The following is a 25,597-nucleotide window of genomic DNA, read 5'->3' as shown; positions in this document are numbered from 1 at the left end:
AGCCTGGAATTTCTTTTCTTGGTACTAACAAAGAAGTAAAAAATGAAGAATTGTGTTAACAAAGTGGGAATATCTTTGAATTCAAAGCAGTACAAAACTCATTTGGGGGTCATATCCTGCCATCGGAAAGAACCCTGAACAGGAACATGGTGGGAGGGCTTCATGTGACTTGCTTCTGTGGTGTTTGGTGTAGTGTTTTGACCTCATGGCCAGAAAATTTAGTCGTGTTAGTTTTATTGTATTTCAGAAAGCATATTAAAGAGATCTCCATAGTAGATTAACACAGGGCTGTTTAGATATTAGGAAAATAATTAAAACTGAGAGATAATAATGTTAACTAAGAAGGCAAAACAAAACACAACTGAGCCCTCTTCTTCACCTGTCAAACGGACAGTGTTTTTGCACAGTAGAGGGGCCCCCAGGAGAGGGCCAAGTAGCCTGCTGATGTGCCAGCTTCCTCCTGGTACCAGACTCTGGCTACACGGTTCACATGCATCAGGACCCAACAAACCCTACTGATACAATGGAGGCACAAGGTTATAGCAACTTAAAAAAAATGCCTTTAAAAGGGCTTGATTTTGTGTTTCACATTAGCACAGATCTCCTACCTGAATCCTTTTAATAGCGAACTGTGGGCCACGTCCATCCCTTCCTGAGAATGAGAGCAAGTGTTTGCTTGCAGCCTCTGGCAGTGGGATGTTGTATGTGTCCTCCAACGCATGAGGAAACGTCCAGAAAATAGAAGACTCTGGTAAATAGTCACATACAGGCTCTATTGCCTATACACCTTCACTTTCAGGCCAAGGAAGAGAGAGGCGTGAGCATTTTGGAAAGAAAAAGAAGCCGGTGGGATGAGAAGGCATGAAAAGTGAGCAGAGGGCATGTGGTCTGATCCTTTTGAAACCCACTGTCTGGCTCAGATTAACCTGGAGCTTACATTTGATAGAGCCGTCTAATTTCACAGCCAGAAGTTGCACACAAGGTAGAGGAGGAGGGGAGCATAGGTAGAGTAGAGAGCAGGGTTGTCTGCTTTGACAACTGAATTTGCTGTTTGGTAAGAGGGTCTAAGACAGCTAACTGAACCTAATCCGATCCTGAAGATAGTGATTTTGGACCTAAGATAAGCGTGCGTGGTTAGTTGAGAATGAGTTAGCATCTGTTTGCCCTGGTCAATGTGGAAAGCATGGCACAGAATATGTGCATGTGGCACACTCGCTACCTTAGAGTGGACTCAGAAATATATGTGACAAGATGATACACAGTCGTTATATGTAAGTAAAATGCTGAGATGTTAGAAAGCATCTGGTCAACCCCCTCGTGTTATAGGTGATGAACAGGGGTAGAGCTGAAAAATGACTTTCCTGTCTTTATGGCTAGTAAGTGTCAAAAAGGGACCTGGAACCTAGCATATCTGATTTACAGCTTATTTTTTCTCATTATTAAACATTTTCACTCAAAATTTTAGAAAACGATATGGGATATACATCTTCAATGCAGAAAAATTGGAGGAAAAGAACCTGAAAAGTGAAAAAAAGAAAAAACATTATCTCTCCCTTCAACATATTTTAGTGGTCTTTTGCTCCCAGCATTTTTTGTACATACATGAACACACTATTATGATCATCTATTTACTTAAACACGAAACAGTGCACTCTTTCTGTAGCCTGCTCTTATTTTTTAAAGTTTTAACAAGATCAACAAAACCATTTCGTGTTAATAAATTTTCTGAGACGTGATATGAATGTGCTATCATTTATTCTTCTATTAAATATTAGATTGTTTCCAATTTTTTATAATTATAAATATACTTTTCACTTTTAAAAGTCATGTTTCAATTTCAATTTGGTACTATTGTGTTGAACAAATAATTCATATCAGCATATGTCCATATATAAGTTGAGAAATAATCATCCTTGTACATTTTTTGTTCTATTTGTCATATGTATCTTTTCAGATTAATTCACTTTTGTGATATATCCCATGAAAAGTTACATAATAAAATGAATATAACTCTTCTTTCCTACTCTCACCTGTGTTTAAATTGGACATAATATTTATCTCGGAGGACCAAGCAGCTCACCTGTCTGGAAATGTTTTCGTGTCCATGTTAGACTGATCTTGAGGATTTTAGTTTGTACAAGGGTAGCCTGGCAGAGCCGTGGGAGGAGGAGAATGCTTGGATGCTCAGAGAGCAAATGTTTGGAAAAGGAATGAGCTTATCGTGTGGCCGGAGGTATTAGTTCCCCATCTTGGGAACCACTGTTTGTCCAGGAAGGGACTTCACTGGAGGGTTTCCTTTAAATCTGTGTGTTGTACCCTGGGGGGAAGCGCCTGGCAGGAAGTTGGCAGTTGCGCTGGCTCTGTCTGTGCAGAAACACTATGGAGAGAGAGAAAAAAACGATCATGTCCAGGTGATGTAGGTGGTTTAATTGTGAATGTCTAATAACGTTAGACCCAGAGGTGAGGCTTGTAGAAAAGCTTCATCGTACCCTGGGGAGCAGTGTGAGAGTTCTCTGACTGTGGCTGCTTTGGATTCAGCTCTGGCTCTCGCGAATGGCATGAATTAGAGTTTCGCATTTTCGTTTTCTCTAGAGAGACCACATGTCATATTTCTAAGGGAAAATGACCCATACAAACAACAAAAACCTTGCAAAATGATTATATTTTTGCAAGTCAACACTTTTTCTTGAATCTATTGTTCTTTCTTTAAAGGAGTCAGACAAATTAAGTGATTATGATATATCATGTAACTAGGAGAATCTCTTTGTTTAGGATAAAAGAAATCAATACAAGAAGCTCTTGGAATGTCCTTTTTGTTTCCTCTTTAGCAGCTGCTTATGTGGGTGTAGAAATGCTGATTCTCCATCAAGAATGACAGTGATGCATGCTGAGGCCCGGCCTCCTCAGACTCCAGACTTCTCTTTGAGAGTCTTTGGCATTGGTATGTGTTATGTAGACTCAGAAAAAGTGGTAATTGGTTAAATACAGAAATTCAGTTGTAAATTTTTCATTAGGTAGACTTAGTTTTTAAACAGTCGTGTATCAGTGCGTTTTTTAAGTAGGTTAACTTAAATTTTTTTTTTTATTGAGTTATTGATAGGTTACAATCTTGTGAAATTTCAGTTGTACATTAATGTTTGTCAGTCATGTTGTAGGTGCACCACTTCACCCTTTGTGCCCACCCCCCACCCCACCTTTCCCCTGGTATCCACTGAACTGTTCTTAGTCCGTAATTTTAAATTCCTCATATGAGTGGAGTCATACACAGATTATCCTTCTCTCGCTGGCTTATTTCACTTAACATAATTCTCTCAAGGTCCATCCATGTTATTGCAAATGGAATGACTTTGTTCTGTTTTGCAGCTGAGTAGTATTCCATTGTATATATGTACCACATCTTTATCCATTCGTCTGTTACTGGACACTTAGGTTGCTTCCACGTCTTGGCTATTGTAAACAGTGCTGCAATAAACATTGGGGTACATAGGACTTTTGGGATTGCTGACTTCAGGCTCTTTGGATAAATACCCAGTAGTGGGATGGCTGCATCATATGGTAGTTCTATTTTTAATTTTTTGAGGAATCTCCATACTGTTTTCCATAGTGGCTGCACCAGTTTGCATTCCCACCAGCAGTGTGTGAGGGTTCCTTTTTCTCCGCAACCTCTCCAACATTTATTGCTATTAGTTTTAGATATTTTTGTCATTCTAACAGGTGTAAGGTGATATCTTAGTGTAGTTTTGATTTGCATTTCCCTGATGATCAGCGATGATGAGCATCTTTTCATGTGCCTATTGGCCATCAGTATATCTTCTTTGGAGAAATGTCTGTTCATGTCTCCTGCCCATTTTTTGATTGGGTTGTTTGATGTTTTGTTGTTGAGTTGCGAGAGTTCTTTATATATTATGGATATTAAGCCTTTGTCAGATATATGACTTGCAAATATTTTTTCCCAGTTAGTGGGTTGTCTTTTTGTTTCAATCCTGTTTTCATTTGCCTTGAAGAAGCTCTTTAATCTGATGAAGTCCTATTTGTTTATTCTTTCTATTGTTTCCCTCCTCTGAGAAGGCATGGTGTCCGAAAAGATCCTTTTAATACTGATGTCAAAGAGTGTACTGCCTACGTTTTCTTCCAGAAGCCTTGTGGTTTCAGGTCTCACCTTTAGGTCTTTGATCCATTTTGAGTTTATTTTGGTGAATGGTGAAAAAGAATGGTCAATTTTCATTCTTTTACATGTGGCTTTCCAGTTTTCCCAGCACCATTTGTTGAAAAGACTTTCTTTTCTCCATTGTATGCCCTCAGCTCCTTTGTCAAAGATACGCTGTCCATAGATGTGTGGTTTTATTTCTGGGCTTTCAATTTAAGTAGGTTAACTTAAATTTAAGATAATAAATAAAATCTGTTACTAAGTTCTGTGATACAGCTTCATAGTCTGTGATTGCCATCTCCTTTGCTCTGCCCCTCTGACCATTCTGTTTCAAATGGCATCTTTCCCCCCAGCACGCCCAATTCCTTTTTCCTGGCTCTATTCCACACACCCCCCTCCCCCAAGTAATCACTTTCTAAATCATACTGTATAATTTACGTATTTTTTATGTCTATTGTTGTCTGTCTCCCCCCAGCTAGAATGTAAATTTCATGAGGGCAGACCTCTCTGTCACTTAACTTCACTGATAGACTTCAGGGCTTGGCACATAGTAAAGTGCTCAATAAATATCTGGATAAAGGAATATTATCATCAATATTTTTACAGCCTAAGTTTTAAACCAAGCATATATCAGGAAAGTAAAATACTTGATAAATACTTTTTCTTAGGAGGAATTAAAATTCTGACTTTTGAAAGGAGGCTGAGAATTCTACTGTCCTTAAGAGCTTACTCTCTCCTTGTAGGTGGGCATTTTAAAACTGTGGATGGATGCCCTCTAACACCTGTCGTAGTACAGAAAAGCCTTCTTTCCCCTCCACAGGAACAGCAGCCTGCCTCTTCAGGATCCTCAATTGTAGAGTTCACAGAATGGTCTGCATTCTTTTCTGGACACAGAGCTTGTTCTTTTCTGCTCTCTGCCCATGTTTCAGAGCTGAGCAGCAGGGCTTTGCAGCTGGCAGGCATATTGCAGACTGCCTGTGCCCAAGCACCCTTCCCTTTCTGGGGTCCAATAAAGACCATCCATTCAGTATTGAGAGAACACAGGAGAATCTTACATCTCATCTTCTTGATGCCAATAGAAAGGAGCCCAATTCATCGTGAATGAGACCAGTAATTCTCAGCCACCCAAGCTTACCCTTTGCACCTCTTTTGTTTAAAAAAATTACCTGTATCTATCTATATATCTATCTACATACATATGTATATATGTGTGTGTATATCTATATAGAGAATGCTTTAAAGTTTTTGATCTCTTGAATTGCATAGATTTTTTTGTGAGAATGTGTTTTTTAAGAAATAAGCATAGCACATCATAGTACTTCTGGTGTGCTAGAGAAATGAAGGCTATTAATAGCCCTAGATTTCATTTAGATTTGTGAGATACTCAATGATACTCAGGAAGATACTAGAATGTGTTGAGTACCAACCGTGTGCCAGGCTGGGTGCTTAGTGCTTTATATACTTTGTCTTATTTATTTACTCCATCACCAGCCCTAAGAAATAGATGTTATCATCTCCATTTTACATGGGGAAATTAAGGCTCCTGGGGAAGACCTGGGGATTTTGTGTGTCCCCGAGGGCATTGTGAGTCAGCAATAAGATGTGGCTTCCAAAAACATTTAGGTAAATGCAGGTTGCAGATATAGAATCTTAAACTAAGATCAAGGGAAATCAGGGTTCCATTGGGTCATAGGTGCTGGTGAAGCCTCATCAGGAATACAGGGTTCCGAGTGGGCATTGACAGAGGCCAGTGCAGAGGTCCACCAAATGGAGGCGCTGCAAGGTCAACCAGCTTTGGTGATGGAGAGAGAAGTACCCTCTCTCCTGTAGAGAGAGATGCATGTGGTCAGTCAGTTGGTTGTTCTCACCAGCAACAAATCTCCCTTTCTCCGTGCTGCTAAAGAAACAGTAGTAGAATGACTAGATGTTAATAATGATATTAGTAGGTAACATTCTTGTTTGGATTCTTGCTAAATGCCAGACAATGTGGTAAATTATTTACATTGGTAATCATGTTTAATCCTCCCCACAAAGCTTTTTGAAAGGTACCATTATAAGCTCCATGTTATAGGTGAGGAAACTGAGGTGTTTAAAGGTCAAATAACTTGGCCCAAATCGTGGAATGTTAGTGGACCTCAGAGGAGAGCAACAGAAGATGCAAGATTCAAACTCAGGCAGTTAGATTGAACAGCTAGAACTCTTAACCACTGTGATGTACTGTGGACCCAGTGGGTGAAATACCAGAACTAGTATTATAATTTATGCATACTGTGGGCTAAATCAGATTTTTATGGGTTGAAATCTATCTTTTATACTGACTCTATGGGAAAATTTGGGCTGTATTTTAAGCTACCTCAACTATGGATTTTGGGGACACAATCCATTCATTAATTGGGGGAATGCCTGTATTTCCTTAAATCCTTTATTCAACATTTTAGGGGGAACAATGACAAATTGTATTTTATCCAGAAGGTGGTGTGTAGTGCAAGACCTGAAAACCAGGTCCTCTGAAGGACAGCTGTGGGAGCTAGAGAAGTTTAATTTGGAAGAGGAAGGCTTTTCAAATGCAGCAAAGGCTTCTCATTGCTAAAATGGTAAATCTGTAAACCCTACTACGATCTAAAGAGCCCTAAATAAACTTCTCTTCCTCGGTGATCAGATCCAGTCTTCTGGCTTTATATTACATCAAACTCTGACGACTCCCAAATGTATATCTCTGCCTAGGACTTCTCCCTAATCTGAGAGATGTAATAGGTGTGATTAAGGTTAAGGATCTTGAGATTATCTTGGATTATCTGAGGTCAGAGAAATGTGACATCAGAAGGACTTGACCTGCTGTTGCTGGCTTTGAAGATGGAGAAACAAGGTCACGAGAAAAGGAACTCAGGTGGCCTTTAGAAGCTGGGAACTGCCCTCAGCTGACAGCCAGCAAGAAAACAGGACTTTAGTCCTACAACCATGAGGAAACAGGGGTCTCTTCTTCCCTAGAACCACCAGAAGGGAGCCCAGCCCTACCAACTCCTTGATTTTAGCCGAGTGAGACTTGAAGCAGAGAATAGCGGAGCCCAGTGGACTAATGACCCATAGCACATGAGCAGAGCAGATGCTCAATAAGTGTCTGTGAAAATACGTAAATCAATTTTGTAAGAACTTGATAGTTGTATTAAAAAAATGAATAATCATTTATTATATTTACTCCAGTATAACTTCAGAAGGCAGAAATTTGATTAATTTTTATTCTCATTATAAGAATGATATCTGCTCTGGTGAAAAATTTAGATTATAGAGGAAATTATAAATTATAATTCTACCACTCAGGCATCATTTTAACTGATTTCCTTTGTTGCCTTTCTATGCATATTGTATACAGTCAACATATTTTTATTAATGAAGATACTGTGACTCTAAAATATTTAGATATTTGCTCAAGTTAGAAAGTAGTGCAGAAAAAACTTATCTATTTTCATTCTTTCAAAGCAGGTCATAAAAGAGAATAATAAAGCTCATAGAAGCATCTATCTTCCAGAATGCTTGTTTAACATAATATATGATTTATTGCCACAACACCTCAGTTAAGCAAGAAACCAGCAGTGTTCACGTTTTATAGAAAATCTAAGTCAAAGCTACATGATATTGCAACTAATGAAAAACTGTGTTAGCCAATCAACACGTATGACCTGCTGTATTCGAGTGCATTTTTCCCCTCACCCTGAATTGATAGATTGGTTTTGTGTCAGATAGATACAGCTTAAGAGGAAAAGAAAAATGAAGGCTTTTCATAATCAAATAATCAGTGAAGGAGCTGCAACTAAAATTAGTCAGTACTACGGTTTAGACCGAAAACCTGTCATGCTGTAAATATCAGTAAACTCAAGAAAATCTTTTCTTTATAACCAGAGAGATTTAAAACTAAAACATTTAGCAAGGATTATGTCATTATTAGGTTGTCTGAAAGTAATACATGTACCTGGAAAAAATTCCAACACTACGTAAACATGTAAGGAAAAATAAAATGTACCTTCCAGACCCGGAAATTAGTTGAAAAGTTAATTTAAGTATGACTCTAAATAACGTACCTGTATCGCTATTTTTTGACGTTGGAATCTTAGAAAATCTCTATTGTTCCTCCACTTTGAAATGTGAATTTAGTTCACTCCACCCTTATATTTCCCTCCCCTCACACTCAGTTTTCACTATGTATGTGATTTTAATTTCATCAATAAAAAAGTCAACATTATAACTTTTTCTGTTACTTTGTTAACTTGAACTCTTTCTTCATCCACCAATTTTTAGCAGTATCTTTTGACTACAGTTACTAAGATGAAAACATTTGTACCTTGTTTACTTACTTTCACCCAATTCCTCCCCCATTCATCTATTTTCTGCTAGTTATGCCATTATTTTTTACACTGACAAGGTTTAAAATATTTACAAGCTGTTCTGTAAAAATAATTGTCTTCTATGCTGTATAGATTGATTCTAAAAACACAGCACAATAATTAATTGTTCCCAATATTATAATTATATGCATGTACATATATTTATTTTTTCACTATATAATCAAGTATTTGGAACTGTAGAGAAGGAAATGTAGTCTTATAAATTACTAAATCTGTACTGCTCAATGGAGAACATTTCAAGCATTATTTCAAACAGACTCTTTAAAACTAGGCCAAACTTTGTTACATTATTTTGCTTTATATTTGGACTTCTACATTGTATATGGCTTTGTTTGGTTGGTTTTCTTGGAATTTTTGAGCACTTTGTTTTTTAAGAAAAATGCAAATGCTTTGACACTATCATTAAAACCTTATTAATTATGAGCCAGCCCTGATGGTCTAGTGGTTAAAGTTTGGGACTCTCACTACTTTGGCGGCCTGGGTTCGTTTCCTGGTCATGGAACCATACCACTCGTCTGTCTGTCAGTTGCCAAGCTGTGGCAGTAGCTCACATATAAAATAGAGGAAGATGGGCACAGATGTTAGCTCAGGGCCAATCTTCCTCAGCAGAAAGAGAGGAGGATTAGTGGCAGATGTTAGCTCAGGGCTAATCTTCCTAAAAAAAAAAAAAAGCAAAACCAAATTAGGATATACAACCACGCATTGGGACTTTGGGGAGAAAAAAAAGGAAGAGGAGGATTGGCAACAGATGTTAGCTCAGGGTGAATCCTTTCCTGCAAACCAAACCAAACCAAACCAAACAGGAAAACCTTACGGAACTACACACTTAAAGTGAGTAAATTTTGTTAAAACCTTCTTAATTATAGTTGGTATTAATCATACCTATTTCCTCTCTGAAGGCATTCTTCTTGGAACCCTCTGGCTTCTTATTCTAATTTGAATACTTTTTAGGTTGCAAAGCTGCCATTTTAGGATTTTCCCCTTATTCTATTTCTAGGTTAAGTGCACAGTTTCTTGGCTTCTTTTTTGAATTCCTTTTTTTAAAAAAAAAATCTTCAAAGAAAATTTCCTGAATGTGCACATAATACACACGAGTTTTGCATCCGTGCATGTCTGAAAAGAGCACTTTCCCTTCTTGGTGAAAAATTGGCCTGCATATAGAATAATGGTTAAAGATCATTCACCATCAGACTTTGAAGGCATATGAAGCTAAAATTTTGAACCCGGTTTTCCATGGGTTTGTATAGATTCTTTTGTTTCTCTATCTCCCAAGCTACTTCAACCACAAACCCTTTCTTTGTAGAGAAGAGAGTAACAGAGCACCCTGTGAGAAGGAAGGCGGGCTCCAAATGTCCATGAAACCACTGCATGCTTCCTGCTGGAGACGTCTTCAGCCCTTCCTGAGTGGCAGCATCTTTGTAATGTTGTCTTTCGTTGTATTCATTTACTCCTTCCCTGGGTCATAGTCTGGGATGATAACGGCAGCAGTGGCTGGCCGTTTATATTACTATTTTTGAGTTCTTAATTTTGATTCCTCTTTCCATCGGCAGTTCTACGTCTTTAGTAATTTTTTTCCAAAAGAATATGTGGGTTGTGTTCTGAGTTTGCCCACAACTGAGATTGCCTTTCTGTTGCCTTTACATGTGAATAATAATTGAGATGATTATAAAATAATATTCTGGTAAAACTCTGCAGACATTGCTCCACTTTTTCAGGAGAGGCATTCAGTGTGGCAGAGAAAGAGTTTGAGATCATCCTGATCTTTGTTCCTGCTTTCTTCCATCTGTATACTCTCAGTGCCTTTTTTTATTGTTGTGGTTTAAAAAAATATATTGTTTTCCTTGGGATCTGGTAAACCCTTTTGGTCTTTTCAGCTTAAGAAACTTAGGTTTTGTTTATCTTCGATTTTTGCTCTTGCTCTATTTTGTTTTTGTTTTTTGTTCTTTCATCAGGGATTTTTCTTATTTTGGGGGGTCCTTTTTGGTATCATGAATTTTCTTTGCAAAGAAGAATCATATTAAAAGAATATATACACAGGCACAAATTTAATCACACCCAACTCTTACACAGCTGTTCTGTAGTGGTAGTTATTTAGAGAATTCTTCTCTTTCCTTAAGCAGTGGTTTATTTCAAGCTATATATCTTTTTCTTAAAAACATTTTGAGATTTCTGAAATTTAGATGTTTTCAAAGATATAAGAAAAAAGTTAGCAGCTTCTCCACAACCAAAAATAGTATAGTTAATAATGTTTCTTACTTTATCAATGTGATATCTTATAAGAAAGGAAATATGATTTAAGGCTCAGAATAGGAACAAATAAAATTTTTTTTTTTTTTGACAAAGATCAGTCATGAGCTAACATCTGCTGCCAATCCGCCTCTTTTTGCTGAGGAAGACTGGCCCTGAGCTAACATCTGTGCCTATCTTCCTCTGCTTTATATGTGTGATGCCTACCACAGCATGGCGTGCCAAGCAGTGCCATGTCCCCACCCAGGATCCAAACCCGTGAACCCCGGGCTGTCGAAGCAGAACCTGTGCACTTAACCACTGTGCCACTGGGCCGGCCCCACAAATAAAATTTCTACTCTAGTTTTATTGAACTGTAAATTTACTTAGTCATTGAATAGCATAATAATTTATAATTAGAGGGTTTCTTACCATTTTTCCTTCATAAAAAACTGTGTAATATGAATGATACCTATTGAGAGCCTGGACCCCAACAGGCTCTCAATAAATTGCTGTTTTAGAGAGAGAGTTTTTTATAGTGTAATAACAACCTTTTTAATTTTATTGTATCTTTCTTGCTTATTCCTACTCAAGAAGGAGAATATATTGATTTCAAGCCTACAGTTAATATTTGGTGCATCTTGTTTTATTTGAATAAATATTAACATATATATAAGAAAAGTCATATTTGAAGCTGATAGTTGTCCTTCATGTGTATTTTAGATTCTCAGCATAACAATTTAGTGATTCAAACTACTTGGAACACTGGACTTAAAACTTTGTGTATAGAATCCCCATCTGTATTTGGAAGGCACTTAAGTTATTTATTAAACATTTTTAGCCTGTTATAAGAAAAATTTTTTTTCTTTTGCTTTGATTAGAAGTGAATAACTTTGTAAGTATAGGAGCTTCTGATGACAGACACCATTCAACCTGCAGTGGGTTAAGTCCTTCTTTAGCTTAAGTTTATTTTATTTGATATATTTCTGAAAAATTGGGTGTAAACTCAAATATTGAAATATTTTATCATTGACTTCTAGTGTAATTTCAGAGATGTGATCACAAAGGAAAATGGCTCTAAGGTGTAATCAAAACCACGCTTACAAGTTGAAATCTTCTCTTTAAAGTAATGTTTATTCTTCTTTTCAATTTGAATTCTAAGGACTTAATAATGTTCCTAGGACTGTGGCTAGAATTTATTCACATGAACAGTATAATTTGAGTTTTTAAAGGAAACCTAAATGGGAGCTTAATATGTTTATTTAGTTACATGAAGCTTCCCTTGGTTTATACGGAGAGATTTCTAAAAATCTCTGAGGGCAAGGATGTCTCTAAGAGTAGAGGGCTAGACAGGTAAGTTAGGGCTCTATGCAATTTTGTATGAGATAGTTAGAATGGAAACTTAAGTCACTATACACACTGGTCAAAATATACCCAATTAATTCTCATTTCACTCATCAGAAATCTACATGTATATATATATTTTTTCACTATATATATATAGAAAGAGAGAGTGCAAGCTAGTACAGTAACATTATGTTCCTTAGGGTCCTAATTAAAGTATGATAACAGTCGTACATAGGCATACTATGTAGCCGTTAACAAATGAGGTATGTCAGAATGTGCTGATAAAGATGCCCGATATGTTTTAAATAAATACAATAAAAAATAAAAGTAGTAGAAAAAAGAAAGTAGTAGAACTGTGTGATATGGCTCCAGTTGTGTAAGAAAATAAAATAACTTCCATATGCATGTGTACATACAAGTGTACATTTATATAGACAATTTTTGAAAGGATATTTAAGATACCTCTTGAGTTAGCAAGGACTTACACAAGTCTCTTATGTAAGAAACTTATACTTCTCAGTTTATATCTTTTGGAATTTTTGAAATTTTTTTTCCATAAGTACATATACTTTTTATAGCAAAAACCACACGAGCTAAGATTTGGAACCACAATGTGAGGAGATTGAGGGGGTGGTGTGGACGCAGATCCTAACAAGAGGAGGTCACGTAGAAAAGTATCCTGCTCTGCAGAGGTGTATGCTTTTTATATAGATCAGTGTTCTGGTTCGATTGAGAGGAGCACAGGCTCCAAACAGTTGGAGGTAATGACTTCCCGCCACCACCGTCCCGCTTCCTGCCAAGTGTCTCATGTTCCTGCAAAGCGCCCTCCAGAGGTTAGAACCTTGGGAGCGAGGTGGGATGGAGGGTATTGTCCTCCCTCCGGGATGTTTGTGGAGTTTCTCTCACACCCAAGTGTTTTATTTCCCCCAAGGAATAGGACTATATAGAGGAGTCTGTTCACTGGGAGTCAGTATTTTGCAGTGGTTAAAAAGGCAGATTCAGGAACCAGATCTCTGGGTTCCGCATGCAGCGCTACCATAGGCAGGTTACTTAATCCATGTCTCAGTTTCCATACCTGTAAAATGAGGATAATAGTACCTATCTCATATGAGGTTGTTGTGAGAATTAAATGAGTGATTATTATGAGTAAAGAGCTTGGAGCAGTGCCTGCACATGCTAAGTGCTATACAAGTCTTTGTTGTTATTGTTGTTGTTATTACTGTTCATATGACTGGCAAGAATTACCTGAATACTTTAAAAATAATGATTAAAACTTTAACTGGCCTTAGCACATTTTATTTTATACATGGTACTTTACATAGAACATATTTCTATTAAGTTTAAAACGTAAGTATATATGCATTGAATCACTCTTATAAGCTTGGTTATTTATAGAAATATTTGAGAAACTTTTCTTCCTCTTCTATGAAATGTTTCTTTTTTTCCCTGCCTTCTTTTTAGATTTTCTCCTTCTTACTGGTGTTAACAATTTAATTATTGTGTGCCTTGGATTTATGGTGGTTGTTTTTTCCCCCATGTTTCTTGTGCTTGGGTCCATTGTTCTTGGATCTGTGGGTTTATAGCTTCCATCAAATTGGGAAAAATTTTGATCATTCAAATACATTTGTCTTTCTCCCCAACCCCTGCCCCCCATCTCTCCACTATGGGAAGAAGACTCCCTTTATGCATAATTATACATTTATTTTTATAGGAACTCCAATTATACATAGGTTTTGCTGTTTAAAGTTGTCCCATAGTTCACCGATGCTCTGTTTGTTTTTTATTTTTTTCCCTTTCTCTCTTTAATTTTGGACAGTTTCTATTGCAGTCCAAAGTTCTTTAAGTTCATTTATCTTTTCTTCTGCAATGTCTAATCAGCTATTAATCCCACTTTTTTTTTTTAATCATAGACATTGTTGATTTCATCAACAGGACCCAGACCTGTTGTCATCTTCTTTTTCATATCTTCCATGCCTCCACTTAACATAGTCAGCACTTCTTCTGGATTCTTGAACATAAGAAAGTCCCTTATAATAATGATTTTAATGCTTTGTCTACTGATTTTATTGTCTGTGTCATTTCTGAATCAAAGTCTATTGATTTGTTTTTCTTCTCATTATTGGTTGAATTTTCCTGTTTCTTTTTGATTGAATGGCAGACTACAAATTTTGACTTGTTGGGTGCTGGATATTTTTATGTTCCTAAAAATATTCTTGAGCATTGTTTTGACATGTATTTAAGTTACTTGGAAAAAGTTTGCTCTCTTCAGGTCTTGCTTTTAAGCTTTGTTACACTAAACTAAAAGAGCTTTTAGCCTTCAGCTAGTTTTGTCCCACTACTGAGGCAAGACCCTCCTGAGTACTCTAACTAATGCCTCATGAATAATAAGGTTTTCTACCTTGGCTTTTGGGAACAGGCACTATGCCTAGTTGTCCGTGAGCTCTGAGCACTGTTCTCTCTAATCTTTTTCTGTCCTCAGGTAGTTTCCCCAGTTGCATATGCTCATGGGGGTTCAGCTGGATGCTGGAAGGGGAGCTCTGGCGGGTTGCAGGAGTTCTTTCTATGTGTAGCTCACTCGTCTTTGATACCCTGCCCTGAGAACTGAAACCACCTTGGCTTCCCTGGACTCCCACCTCCCTCTCCCTAATTCAGGGGACCCCAGGGCTCTGCCTGAGATAGTCACAGGGCTCACCTTGTTTGCTTCCCATCTCTCACAGTCCTTCATTTCCTCATGTTCAATGTCTTGAGAGCCGTTTTTTCCGCATACTTTTTTCTAGGTTTTTAGTTGTTTCAAGTGGGAGGGGAATCTGCTCCCTGTTATTCCATCTTGGCAGAAGTGGAAATCACCCTGCCCTAGGCTTTAACTTAAAAGTTTTTTTACAAAAACAGGAATAAAAACAAATAGTTCTTATCCACCCACTCCCAGTCCAAAATTCCAGAGGCAGCCACATTCAGCTCTTGTCAGGGATTTTGTATGTCTCCCCACCTCTCTGCTCAGGGAGGCCTTCTCGGACCACACTGTCTAAAACAGCACCTTTGTCCGGCTCTGTCTCCTTACCCTGCTGCATCGTTCTTCACAGCGCCTCTTATTTCTTGATCTCCCCATATTTGTTCATATGTGTATAGTTGGCCTACCTCTCTAGATAGGATGTACACTTTGTGAAGGCTGGGCTCTTGTCTGTTCACTGTTGAATCCCCAGAGCCTAGAACAACTCCTGGGCACATTGTCGTCCCTCAGTAAATACCTGTTAAATAAATAAATGACTGGATTCCAGAAACTGTGCCGTGTGCTTTCTCTGCATCATCCTGTGCTGCCCCCACCTTAGAGGCAGGTGACAGCTACTGGGAGTTTGCTAGGAGGGCACAACAGGAACAGGGTTTTCCAGGCGGCAGGGACAACACGTATCAGAACCTCTTTAAAAAAAAATGTATGGTATGGAATTCAGGAAAATAGGATTCATTAAATTGACCCCATTTCTTGCTTCACATTGTCATGGAAATTCTGATAAATCAACTTCCCTTCCAAGACCTTTTGCCAGAATTTAAGACAAAAAAGTTTTAATATTAAGTATATTATGCATCTTTTAAATGGCAATATGGTAAAAATATTAGAATTAAAATCTGTCACACTTTCCTGTGTGTTTGTGTGTGTGTGTGTACCCCCCACCCCCGCGCCCTGAATTTAGTGATTGTGAAAAATAACTATGGAACTTGGTAATGGAACCATCTGGTCGATAGAAGGGATGACATTCCATGAGGCAGCTGCTGTGTAGTGTCTTATCCTTGGCCTTCAAGACATGGCACCTTTAGAGGTGACCTAGTAGGTTGAGCCTTACCCAGTCCTCAACTTTCTCCTTCCTCTATGGATTCTGTAGCAAACATGTCAGTTAAATTAGTGGTGGTTTTTGTGATGAAGCCTCAAGTAACTGGACTCAGAAAATAAGTTCCTTTATTTCATGCAGCTCAGCCGATGGAAACTACTTTTCGTTGCTCCCACATTGTCCTGATTTAAATCTGGGACCTAACACTAAAATAAAAAGGGCCTCTGTATCCCATTAACGAAACCCCCAGTTGAAGCTGTACTTCTTTTGTTTCTGTTTCTCGGAGTGTTTTCCTCATTCTTTTCCTGGCAGTCTTTGAAGAAGAAGAATTTTCTTTAGTGACTTAGTAAACAGAATTTTTTTCTAAAAGGATAATGTACTTATATGTGGAAGTTTGAAACACATGCATATGTTTTTAGAAGAACATATTTTCACTAATTCACCAAAAAAAGTACTTTTTAGGGGGATTTCTTGAAAAACCAAATGTTAGTATAAAATATTGATTAAATTGGTAAAAATTTACCACTTTTTTAATAAAAGCAGGTTTCTTAAACTGTCATGCAACAGAAGATTTTTGTTTCTGATTTAGAGAGGCCAGAAAATACAAATGCATTTTATGTTTGACGACATAATTTGTGGCTTCCCAAAAGGGTCATATTTACGTATAAGGCTGAAATGTAGAGCCGCAGGGATCTCTTTTCATAAAGAACATGTCTCATATGCCAATTCTAAGTAGTTCTTTTTAGAGTTAAAGTAAGCATGTTCTAACACCCATTAGTGTCGTGACCTTGACTTGAGTTTAATTTTGTTTTTTTTTTTCAGAAGGGCAATTGAAAGAGGAAATTAGGCTCACTAAGTAATTAAACAATATTCTTTCCTCTTGGTGTTGACAAACTCGCTCAGCAAAACAGGAGTCAAAGACAAACTCTTGAAAATAACAAAGCGCATTCTCTTCATCTCCTGCCAAGCGTCCTTCCTCCACCCCACCTTAACATTGTGTTTTCATGAGCATTTCACAATATTTCTCATCCCTTGTTCCCAGTTTTGACCCACTGACCTAAGAATCAAGAAAATGTCATGTTAGTGCCTACTAATTAGCACACCCAGAGAGCCTTTTCATCTGGCCTTTCAACCTTCTGGAGGTGGGAGCACAAGCTGTCACTCGGATCATGCAGGGAAAATGAACCTCGACCACATTTGCCCTGTTTTGCAAACAGCAGAATAAGCCCAGCTGAGACGGGAGATGAATATGCAGGTTAGGAGGAAATTAACCTAAAATGCACTACTGTTTGCATGATTGTCTTATAGATGACACAGCACTGCCGTCATTGAAATACCTATAATGGAACGCTGCGGGCCTACGATTTTTACAAGATTGTCACTGTCGCATCAGGCTTTTATTTCAGTATCATCATATGCGTTTGGTGAAATAATCTTAAGGGAGGACCATTTTCTGATTAAAAAGTTCTGGAGCATTTTAACGCCTCTAAGTTTCCACTGTTTTTAGACACGTTGCAGGGATAATGCAGTTTGTTAGTGAGCATTTGGCTCTAGTGCTCATTAATCAGAGCTGTTGGGCCAGGGTCTCCTGAGCCTTCTGGGTTTTGGGGGATCAGCTACTGTAATTAAAGGGATGAAATATATCATGGTCACAAACTTACCACATCAGACAATTGAGGATTTTGAACGGGTGAAATTAATCTTTTTAATTTTTTCCTCAGGTGTTTAAGATAGAAGTGCTAATGAACGGAAGAAAACATTTTGTTGAAAAAAGGTACAGCGAATTTCATGCCTTGCACAAAAAGGTAACTTTTTTTTTTCCTTTTATCTGTATGGCAGATGGTATAACATTAAGACTACTTTCTCTGGTTCCTAACAGCATTAATAGTTCTTGGAATGGTATGATTTCTCTTACCATGAAGTAAATTTCCTTTTAAAATAAATTATTCAGTCCTTTAAACGTGGCAGTCCTGAGTAGGTGGGTTTTTCCTTATGATCTTTTGTATAAGTAGATGTGAGACAGTAAGCTGTTTGCAGTGTACTGTGCTGGGTATTATAGGTTCGGAAAGAATAAGACCCAGACCCTATTTTATCCATAAAATATACTTAATGTGCTTTTCAAAAAGGGGAAATGAAAAGCAAAGGATCATTTTATAGGAAGAAGTTTATTAAAATCAACTTATACTTGTACCTGGAAAAGATAACACATATGTCACATGTATTCAAGCACTGTTTGGGGAACATGTAAAAGAGGCTCATGGCCTTCATTTGAATGTAAAGGCCACTCTACAAGACTGGTGTCTCAGTCCTCAGATCCATTTTATTTAAAGTCTTAGATAAAAGAAACGAATGCAAAAGGAATAGCTGAGTTTTTGGCTAAATGGTTGGTAGAGAATAGAGGAGTGAATACTTTTTTATTTTCTACCAAAATGTAATGTTTTGCAGGTTATAAATTATTATTGGGGTGCTGAAATTACCTTAATAACTTGAAATACCTTATGAGATTGCCCAGAAAAATCATCATGTATGAGTTAGTGCAATTTTATCATTTTTTCTTTCATATATACATATTCATATGTGTACACACACGCACACATACAGAATGCATGCCATAATTCAATGTTCTTCACTTTTGTTACTTTGTTAATTAAGAAGTTAGATGGGAAGATACTAAATAAGAATGTTAAGAAAGCGTCTATTCTTTTAATTTCATTAGAGATCTCAGATTTTCTGGGAAATGTCAGTATATAAATGATGTGATAATGTGCTTGCTCTGTATTAAAAGTTCTTTAGCATTTTTAAAAATTAAATTTTCCCACTTTTTTTTTGTCAGGAGAATAGAGTATTGAGTAAAAGCTTTAACAGGATATTATTGAGAAATTAGTGAGACTTGCCCTCTGTTTTCTTTTAAAGAGGAGCTCTAAGTTATCTGTACACTTTTCTGTTAGGATGGCAAGGGATAATCTGCATTTAATCCTCCAATTAAAATTTTATTACATCCAAGTTAACGTCCCAAAGGAACAACACAGGTGAGCACAGCTTTAGGCCAGGTGTTGCCAGGCGACATCACAGAAGCATCAACTCTGGGACCTCAAAGAGAATCACACCTGGAGTCTGGGTTCACTTCCTTCTCAAGCAATTCTATTTGTGCTTCTTGTTTCTCAAGAAAACCCATTCTAGAGAGATTTTTGCTGGGTAACTCATGAAATAAGTCCTTACGGTGAGATTAAAACCAGCACTCCACCCCTGCCCAGCCTCTGATGACCAGAGTCGACCAGGCAGGCTGTCACATGCAAACCTCCTTCCTCATCTCCCAGCTCAGCACCCAGCTCTCCGTGACCCCGACACAGCCCAGCTGTCCCTGCCAGATACTAGGGGACCAAGTCCACGCAGGCACAGCTGGGTGACTGCCAATTAGGCCCGCCCAGCAAGAAGCTGCCCATGCTTCTCAGGAGTGCATGATCATTCCCCGGTTCTCTTGTCCAAGACGATTTATTTTCTTCTGCAGAAGAGGACCCTCCCAGAGATTAGACACAGTTCTTAGATATTCACGGCCAGAAAAAATGCCCAGATTTTGTAGGACTTTTCTCTCACTTTCTGCAGTTCTGTTTAATAATTTTTGCTATTCTTATATCATCAGGCCTACTAAAGAGAGTGGAAATTCTCCATCTCTCAATTTTGCATGTTTTTAGCAGCCTTATTAAAACAGCTTTACAGGGACATAGAGAAAAAAATCGCTTTGAAGGGCAGAGTTTTAGTTGGGAGACATATCTAATCTTGTGTATTATAGAGCAGAAAGGAGCTGCTAGAAGTCTGCTTTACTTGCCCCATAGAAATTGTAGTAGATTTGGCAAAAAGTTAACTCTAAAAGACAATTAAGTACAAATAATAGTGGAGTGTTAAATAAACATAAACCTGTAATCTTAACTGTAAAATTATATGTTAAGAAGGATTGCAATGGGCAAAAAAACATTAATCAGAACACATAAGCTTTACTGATTCCTGCTGCCAGATTGTACAACTTTATCCTTTTATTAGAATTTGGTTTCTGAATTTCCATATTTGAATTTTTTTTTTCTTTTGAGGAAGATTAGCCCTGAGCTAACATCCATGCCCACCTTCCTCTACTTTATATTTGGGACGCCTACCACAGCATAGCTGTGCACCTGGGATCCTAACCGGCCAACCCCAGGCCGCCGAAGCAGAATGTATGAACTTAACCGCTATGCCACCGGGCCGGCCCCTCCATATTTGAATTTTTTGATGTGCTTTGAATGTTACGTTTTTACATAAAATATTTTCCCTTTAACTTCAGTTAAATCTATTCTCATTTAATTTTCTTGAAATATTCAACTATCTCTGTGGGGGATAGAATTTGCTCTGTTGCCTGTGACCTGATTTTTCTTGACTTTGCATTGTATTTCTCACTTGCTGAAAGTGTTTAGCCAATGTCTCCAGGTTACTTCTAAAATAATACATGAGCTATTAACGAGTACTTTTCACTTTGAGAATAACAGATGCATTGCTCTTCTCCAGGTACCACAAACACACCAAACTGCCTCCTGGCTTATTATCAGGCTAATTCTGAGGCAGAAACTAAAACCATTACCCATTTGACAGTTCATCTGGTTGTCTGAATAAAGTTCTTAATGATTATTACTTCTCCTAAACTTTTATAATTATTGATACTAAAGTATGAAACCAATATCCTAATTGTTTATACTTTTCTTAGGATTTCTGTCTATTATTTGGAAAAGTTTAGGAGTTTTTTTTTTCTTTCTATATGCATTATTTTCCTTGCCTCAAGTAGCTTTTAGATTATAGACCTAAATCTTGCAGAAAGTTTGGGGGCAGGGGAAATAACCCGTTATTACCCACACATATTTCTACTATCCTAATACAATGGCTGTTTTCCTTCTTTTCTTTTCTTGCATTTTTTAATAAAGCAAATGCTGCTGTGCTAACCATGTTCCCACGTGCTGGTAACTGTGGTGTGGAGGTTAAGCGTGCAAGCTCTGGAAGCAGAATGTTCCTGAGCCTGCCTGCACCTCTTCCCAGCCTTTCAGGCCTTGGAGCAAGTTACTTGGTCTTTCTGTGCCTCAGGTTCCCCATTTTTAGTGTGGGAATAATAACTAACTTCATAGAATTGTTTTACGGATGAAATGAAATCGTGTGCATCACATGGTAACCTTCCAATAATTGATAGCCTTCATTACATATAATTTTTTTCCCATATTTAAGACTGTTTCTTTAAGATAGATTACAAAGGGAAGCATTCTCTGTCAAAGAGAATGGAGATTTTTACAGCTCCTGATAAGTATTGCCGAATTACTTTTTTTTCAAAGTGGTTATAGCAGATTATATTGCAACCAGCAAGTAAGAAGTTATAGCGTCTCATCAGCTTTGAATATTACCTCCAAAATGATATTTGTTTATTTAGCAAGCAATATTTGTTGCTTTGTTGCTGTTTTAATTGGTCTTTCTTAAGTTTGTTTATGATTGTGGTCCCTCTTTTTGGAGTTCTATTTGTGTGCTTTCCCGTTTATCTGCTGGGGTCTCAGTTGCTCTTGCTCATTAGTTAGTGTGGCCTATTAATAAAATATTAGCCATTTGCTAAAAGTATTTTTCACCAAGGACCTTTTTATTTTGGCTATGATATTTATTTTAATTTATAAACATTTTAGGGGGCTGGCCCTGTGCCTTAATGCTTAAGTTCGGCACGCTCTGCTTCAGCAGCCTGGGTTCACGGATCCGGATCCCAAGCACGGACCTACACTTCTCAGACATATAGACTATATCTCAAATATATTGAGTCGGAATGTTTGTGATGGAGCCCAGTAATCTGCATGGTATACCAGCATCCCAGATGATCTTAATGCCTGTAGAAGTTTGAGAATTCCTATTGTGTGGTTATATTTTTTAAAGGTGTATCTCACAGCACAACCTTCTCCACCCTCCCCCCGTCACACGCACTGAAGCCACAGGGTTCGACACCTTGGAGGTCTCCTTTCTCTTACCTTCCATATCCAGTGTCACCACGTCCTGTTGATTCATTCTTCCAAATTTCTATAATATGCACCATTCAATTTTTCATTTTCTCTTCCTACCATCCCAGTCCAGAGTCTTACTACTTTGTGTAAGTAATGCTTTAACTGTTTCTGATCCTTGTCTTATTCATCCTCTGCCAAAGATCAGTTTTCCTAAAGCACTATTTTCTTCTTTATTCTTTTGCTCAGATACATTGAAATGAGTCTATATTGTCTACCAAATCATGGCCGTTACTCTCAAGACCAATAATCTTAAACCCTATGTTAGTTTCCTATTACTGCTGTAACAAATCACCACAAACTTACTGGCTTAAAACAACACACATTTATTATCTTAAATGTGTTGGCAAGGCTGTGTTCCTTCTGGAGTGCTCTGGGAGAGAATCACTTTCCTTGTCTTTTCCAGCTTCTAGAGGCGGCCCACATTCCTTGGCTCATGGCCTTCTTCCATCTTCAAAGCCAGCAGTAACATCACTCCAACTTCTTCCATCATGACATCCCCTGTCTCTAACTTTGACGCTTCTGCCTCCCTCTTGCAATTATATTGGGCCTGGCTGCATAATCCAGAATAACCTTCTCTTCTCAAGATGCTTGATTTAATCTACCTTCAAAGCGCCTTTTGCTATGTTTGGTGGTACATTCAGAGGTCCTGAGGACTAGGACATGCGCATCTTTGGAGGGATAATTATTCTGCTTACCACAAACCCCTTTACTGGCCGACTTTATTTCTCACTGTTCCTCCTAAGAAAAGTCAAGCCAGTCTCCCCGCTTCACCTCAGTATATGAAAATCGCTGCCTCTCTGTCTTTGTCGTGCCAGATGTCCTTCCCACTAAGTTCTGATCCATTCAAACCAAACTAAAACATTTCAAGTTCTTCTTCCATGTGAATTTCTTTTATTCTCTAATCTCTTTATTCTTAGAACTCCTGTTCCATTTAAAGTACAGATTTCTACTTAAAAACATCTAAGAGAGAATTAAACTATAGTTATCCCTAAGTTTTATCTAACTAGAAGATATATATAAATATACATATGTTTTTTTAAGTAGGAACCATGCCCTATCTTTTGTATCTTCCTTACTGTCTGTATTGGGCACATATTAGGCATTAAATAAGTATTTGGCAAATGGGATATTTGGAGAACGTTATGTATATTTATGAATTACTGGAGGAATGTTTTGCTGAAAAGCACAGTTTCTATTGTGGGAGTTTAGTTCACTGTCCGGTTAACCCCGAGTTACCCCTGCACATCCTCTCTGCCAGTCCTAGGTGGGAAGAAGACACCCCCCGCCACGCTGAAACCAAAGCACAGCCCACCCTGTTCCTCTCTGTTCACTGTTAACAGAATTTCCTTTAAAAAAAAAGTTATAGGGTGCCCTCCCTACAGCTTGGGCCCAGGCTGTCGTGACAGGGTGAGCCTTAAGCTTGTAGGTGCTTTCTCCGTGCTCCAGTGACACTGCTCACGCCTCACTACAGCCAAGTAATGTACCACTTTAAATGGTGGTCCTTGACGACAGCTTCGCCTCCCCAGGCCCAAAACCGTGGGTGTGGAGAGAGAAGCCTTCCCCACCTGGCAAACTGCTAAGCAGCTTTTGCATACCTCCCCAGCTGTTTCCTGCCAGTTCCATCCAGTCCTTTTATTCACAAAGCCTTCAGGGAAGGATGGTGCTGGTTCCTTCCTAAATCAGCCATCCTCACTCTTGTTCTTGCCTGCCTTTGGCTTGAGTAAAATATTGCGTTCTCGTATTTAATTTAAAGAACTACATATTTCAGAAGAACCAAAAAACTGCCATCTGGGGTTAAACCAGGCATACGGCACTGCGTGTGGTGTCTCAAAAGGGGACCCTGAGGATACAGAGGTGACAAAATGGAGTAAAAGATTGAATTTTAACTAAATGCTCTCCACTTCTTTCCTTAACTTTTTTTCTTTTTCATCTTTTTTCCATGTGCTTGGGGAAAGTATTTCTGCTCCTTTCTGTGGAAAATGGTAACTATAACCAGCGTATACGCGTCAGGTCCATATGGAGTAAGTTCTGGGTAAACTCTTCTCACGGAGTAAAAAGGAAGCAGAGTGGTCCCGTCAGGCTTATGTTTGTGCTATCATGGAATCTGCTGGCCATCTGTGGGGATCAGAAAGGCCGTTTGGCTGGACGCAGCCTGGCCAGAACAGTTAATCATCAGACGAGTGGCAGAGGGGTATTTATCTTGTAAGCAGCTGAGCCCTACTAGAAACATATTGTCTCGGGTTTGTCTCTCCTCATCTAAAGCAATTCATTACTCACCTACAAACGCTGTCACAGGTCCCGCACGGCATGATCGCCTTCCTCAGTACTCCTGACATAAATAAAAAGGAAAAATGTTTGCCGTACTGTATCTTCGAGATTTAAAAAAAAGAGAGAGACAGATAATGGAGTTGATTTTCTATTCTGAAATATAAGAAATGTTGTGATTCATTAGTTTTAATGGAAGTTTATTTATGTTTAAAGGGAAACTTAATAAGCTTATTACCACAGAATAATTTAGCATTTTTGTCTTGTTCTTCTTTGAAAGATACCTCAAATACACTCAAATAGTGTAGAGATGAGATATATATTTATTCCCTTACAGACCAACATAAATTCTTTTCTTCTCTCTCTAATTATCATTTCCCCCTTCAATATTGGATCAATCACGTCAATAAATGAATATGTTATAATATTTTTCATTTAACAAAATAAAACCCACCATGACCCTATGCTTCCCTCCCGTGTTCACCCCTTGCTCTCCATCTCTCTTAGTATCATTCTTTGAAAGAGGAGCTTCTACTTTCCCGCTTCCCACTTTCTTTACCCAGCATTTTTGATTTCCTAGTATGGCTCAGCACAGTCTGATCATCCCCTTTCTAGAAACACTTTCCTGACTGGTGCTGGTTCACCCCCTGCTCACGGCTTGCCCTGCTCTCTTCCCTGCCTCTCAGAGGTGGAGGTCTCAGACCTTGGCCATCGTATTAATTGTCTGTTGTAGTGTAAAGATCACCACAAACATAGCAGCTTAGAACAACACAAGTGTACTACCTCAGAGTCTCCGTGCGTCAGGATTCTTGGCACAGGTTTACAGGTTCTCTGCTCAGGGTCTCAGCAGGCTGAAATCGAGGTGTCGCTGAGGCTGTGATCTCATCCAAGGCTCGGGGTCCTCTTCCAGGCTCATTTAGGGAGAGTTCAGTTCCCTGCAGTCATCGGACTGAGGTCTCTTTCTTCTTGCTGACTGTTGGCCAGGGGTCGCTCTCAGCTCCTAGAGGCCACCCTCAAGTCCTAGCCATGTGGCCCTGTGGTAACATGGCAGCTTACTTCTTCAAAGCCAGCAGTCTGCTAGGACACGGTCTTGTAAAATGTAACCCAATCAAGGGAGTGGCTATCCCACCACATTGGACGGGGAGGGATTATACAGGGCATGTACAGCAGGGGAGGCAGGGATCTTAGGGGACGTTTTAGGATTCTGCCCATCACAGCCCTTTTTCTCTATCTGTGCCTGACTCCCAGTGTCATCTCATCTGGTTCCATGGCTCTAAACACCACTTAATGTATTCCAGCTCCCAGATTTATAGACTCATATCCAGCTGCCTATACATTTTC

The 25,597-nt window shown here is 38.5% G+C and overlaps 1 protein-coding gene across 20 annotated transcripts in view; it reads left to right on the top strand.

Annotated features, from left to right (window-relative positions):
- The window catches only part of SNX24 (sorting nexin 24), a 141,699-nt gene that overhangs the window by 57,051 nt on the left and 59,051 nt on the right, over window positions 1–25,597 (top strand). For 15 of the 20 annotated variants that reach the window (XR_011525171.1, XR_011525170.1, XR_011525169.1 and 12 more), the window contains one exon: window positions 17,663–17,746. Coding sequence is in view for 16 of the 20 variants with exons in the window: in XM_070569424.1 (XP_070425525.1) it covers window positions 17,663–17,746 (84 nt within the window). In the remaining 4 variants the exon portion in view is untranslated. Of the gene's footprint in view, window positions 1–2,828; window positions 2,942–16,983; window positions 17,197–17,662; window positions 17,747–25,597 lie in introns of all 20 variants that reach the window. The other 5 variants (XR_011525172.1, XM_070569428.1, XM_070569434.1 and 2 more) reach the window with 3 other exon arrangements.

Source organism: Equus przewalskii, chromosome 13 (genome assembly GCF_037783145.1).
Source record: "Equus przewalskii isolate Varuska chromosome 13, EquPr2, whole genome shotgun sequence".
NCBI classification, from domain to species: domain Eukaryota; kingdom Metazoa; phylum Chordata; class Mammalia; order Perissodactyla; family Equidae; genus Equus; species Equus przewalskii.
Note: the sequence above shows the minus strand (reverse complement) of the source record. Positions and strands in the feature narration are given on the sequence as shown.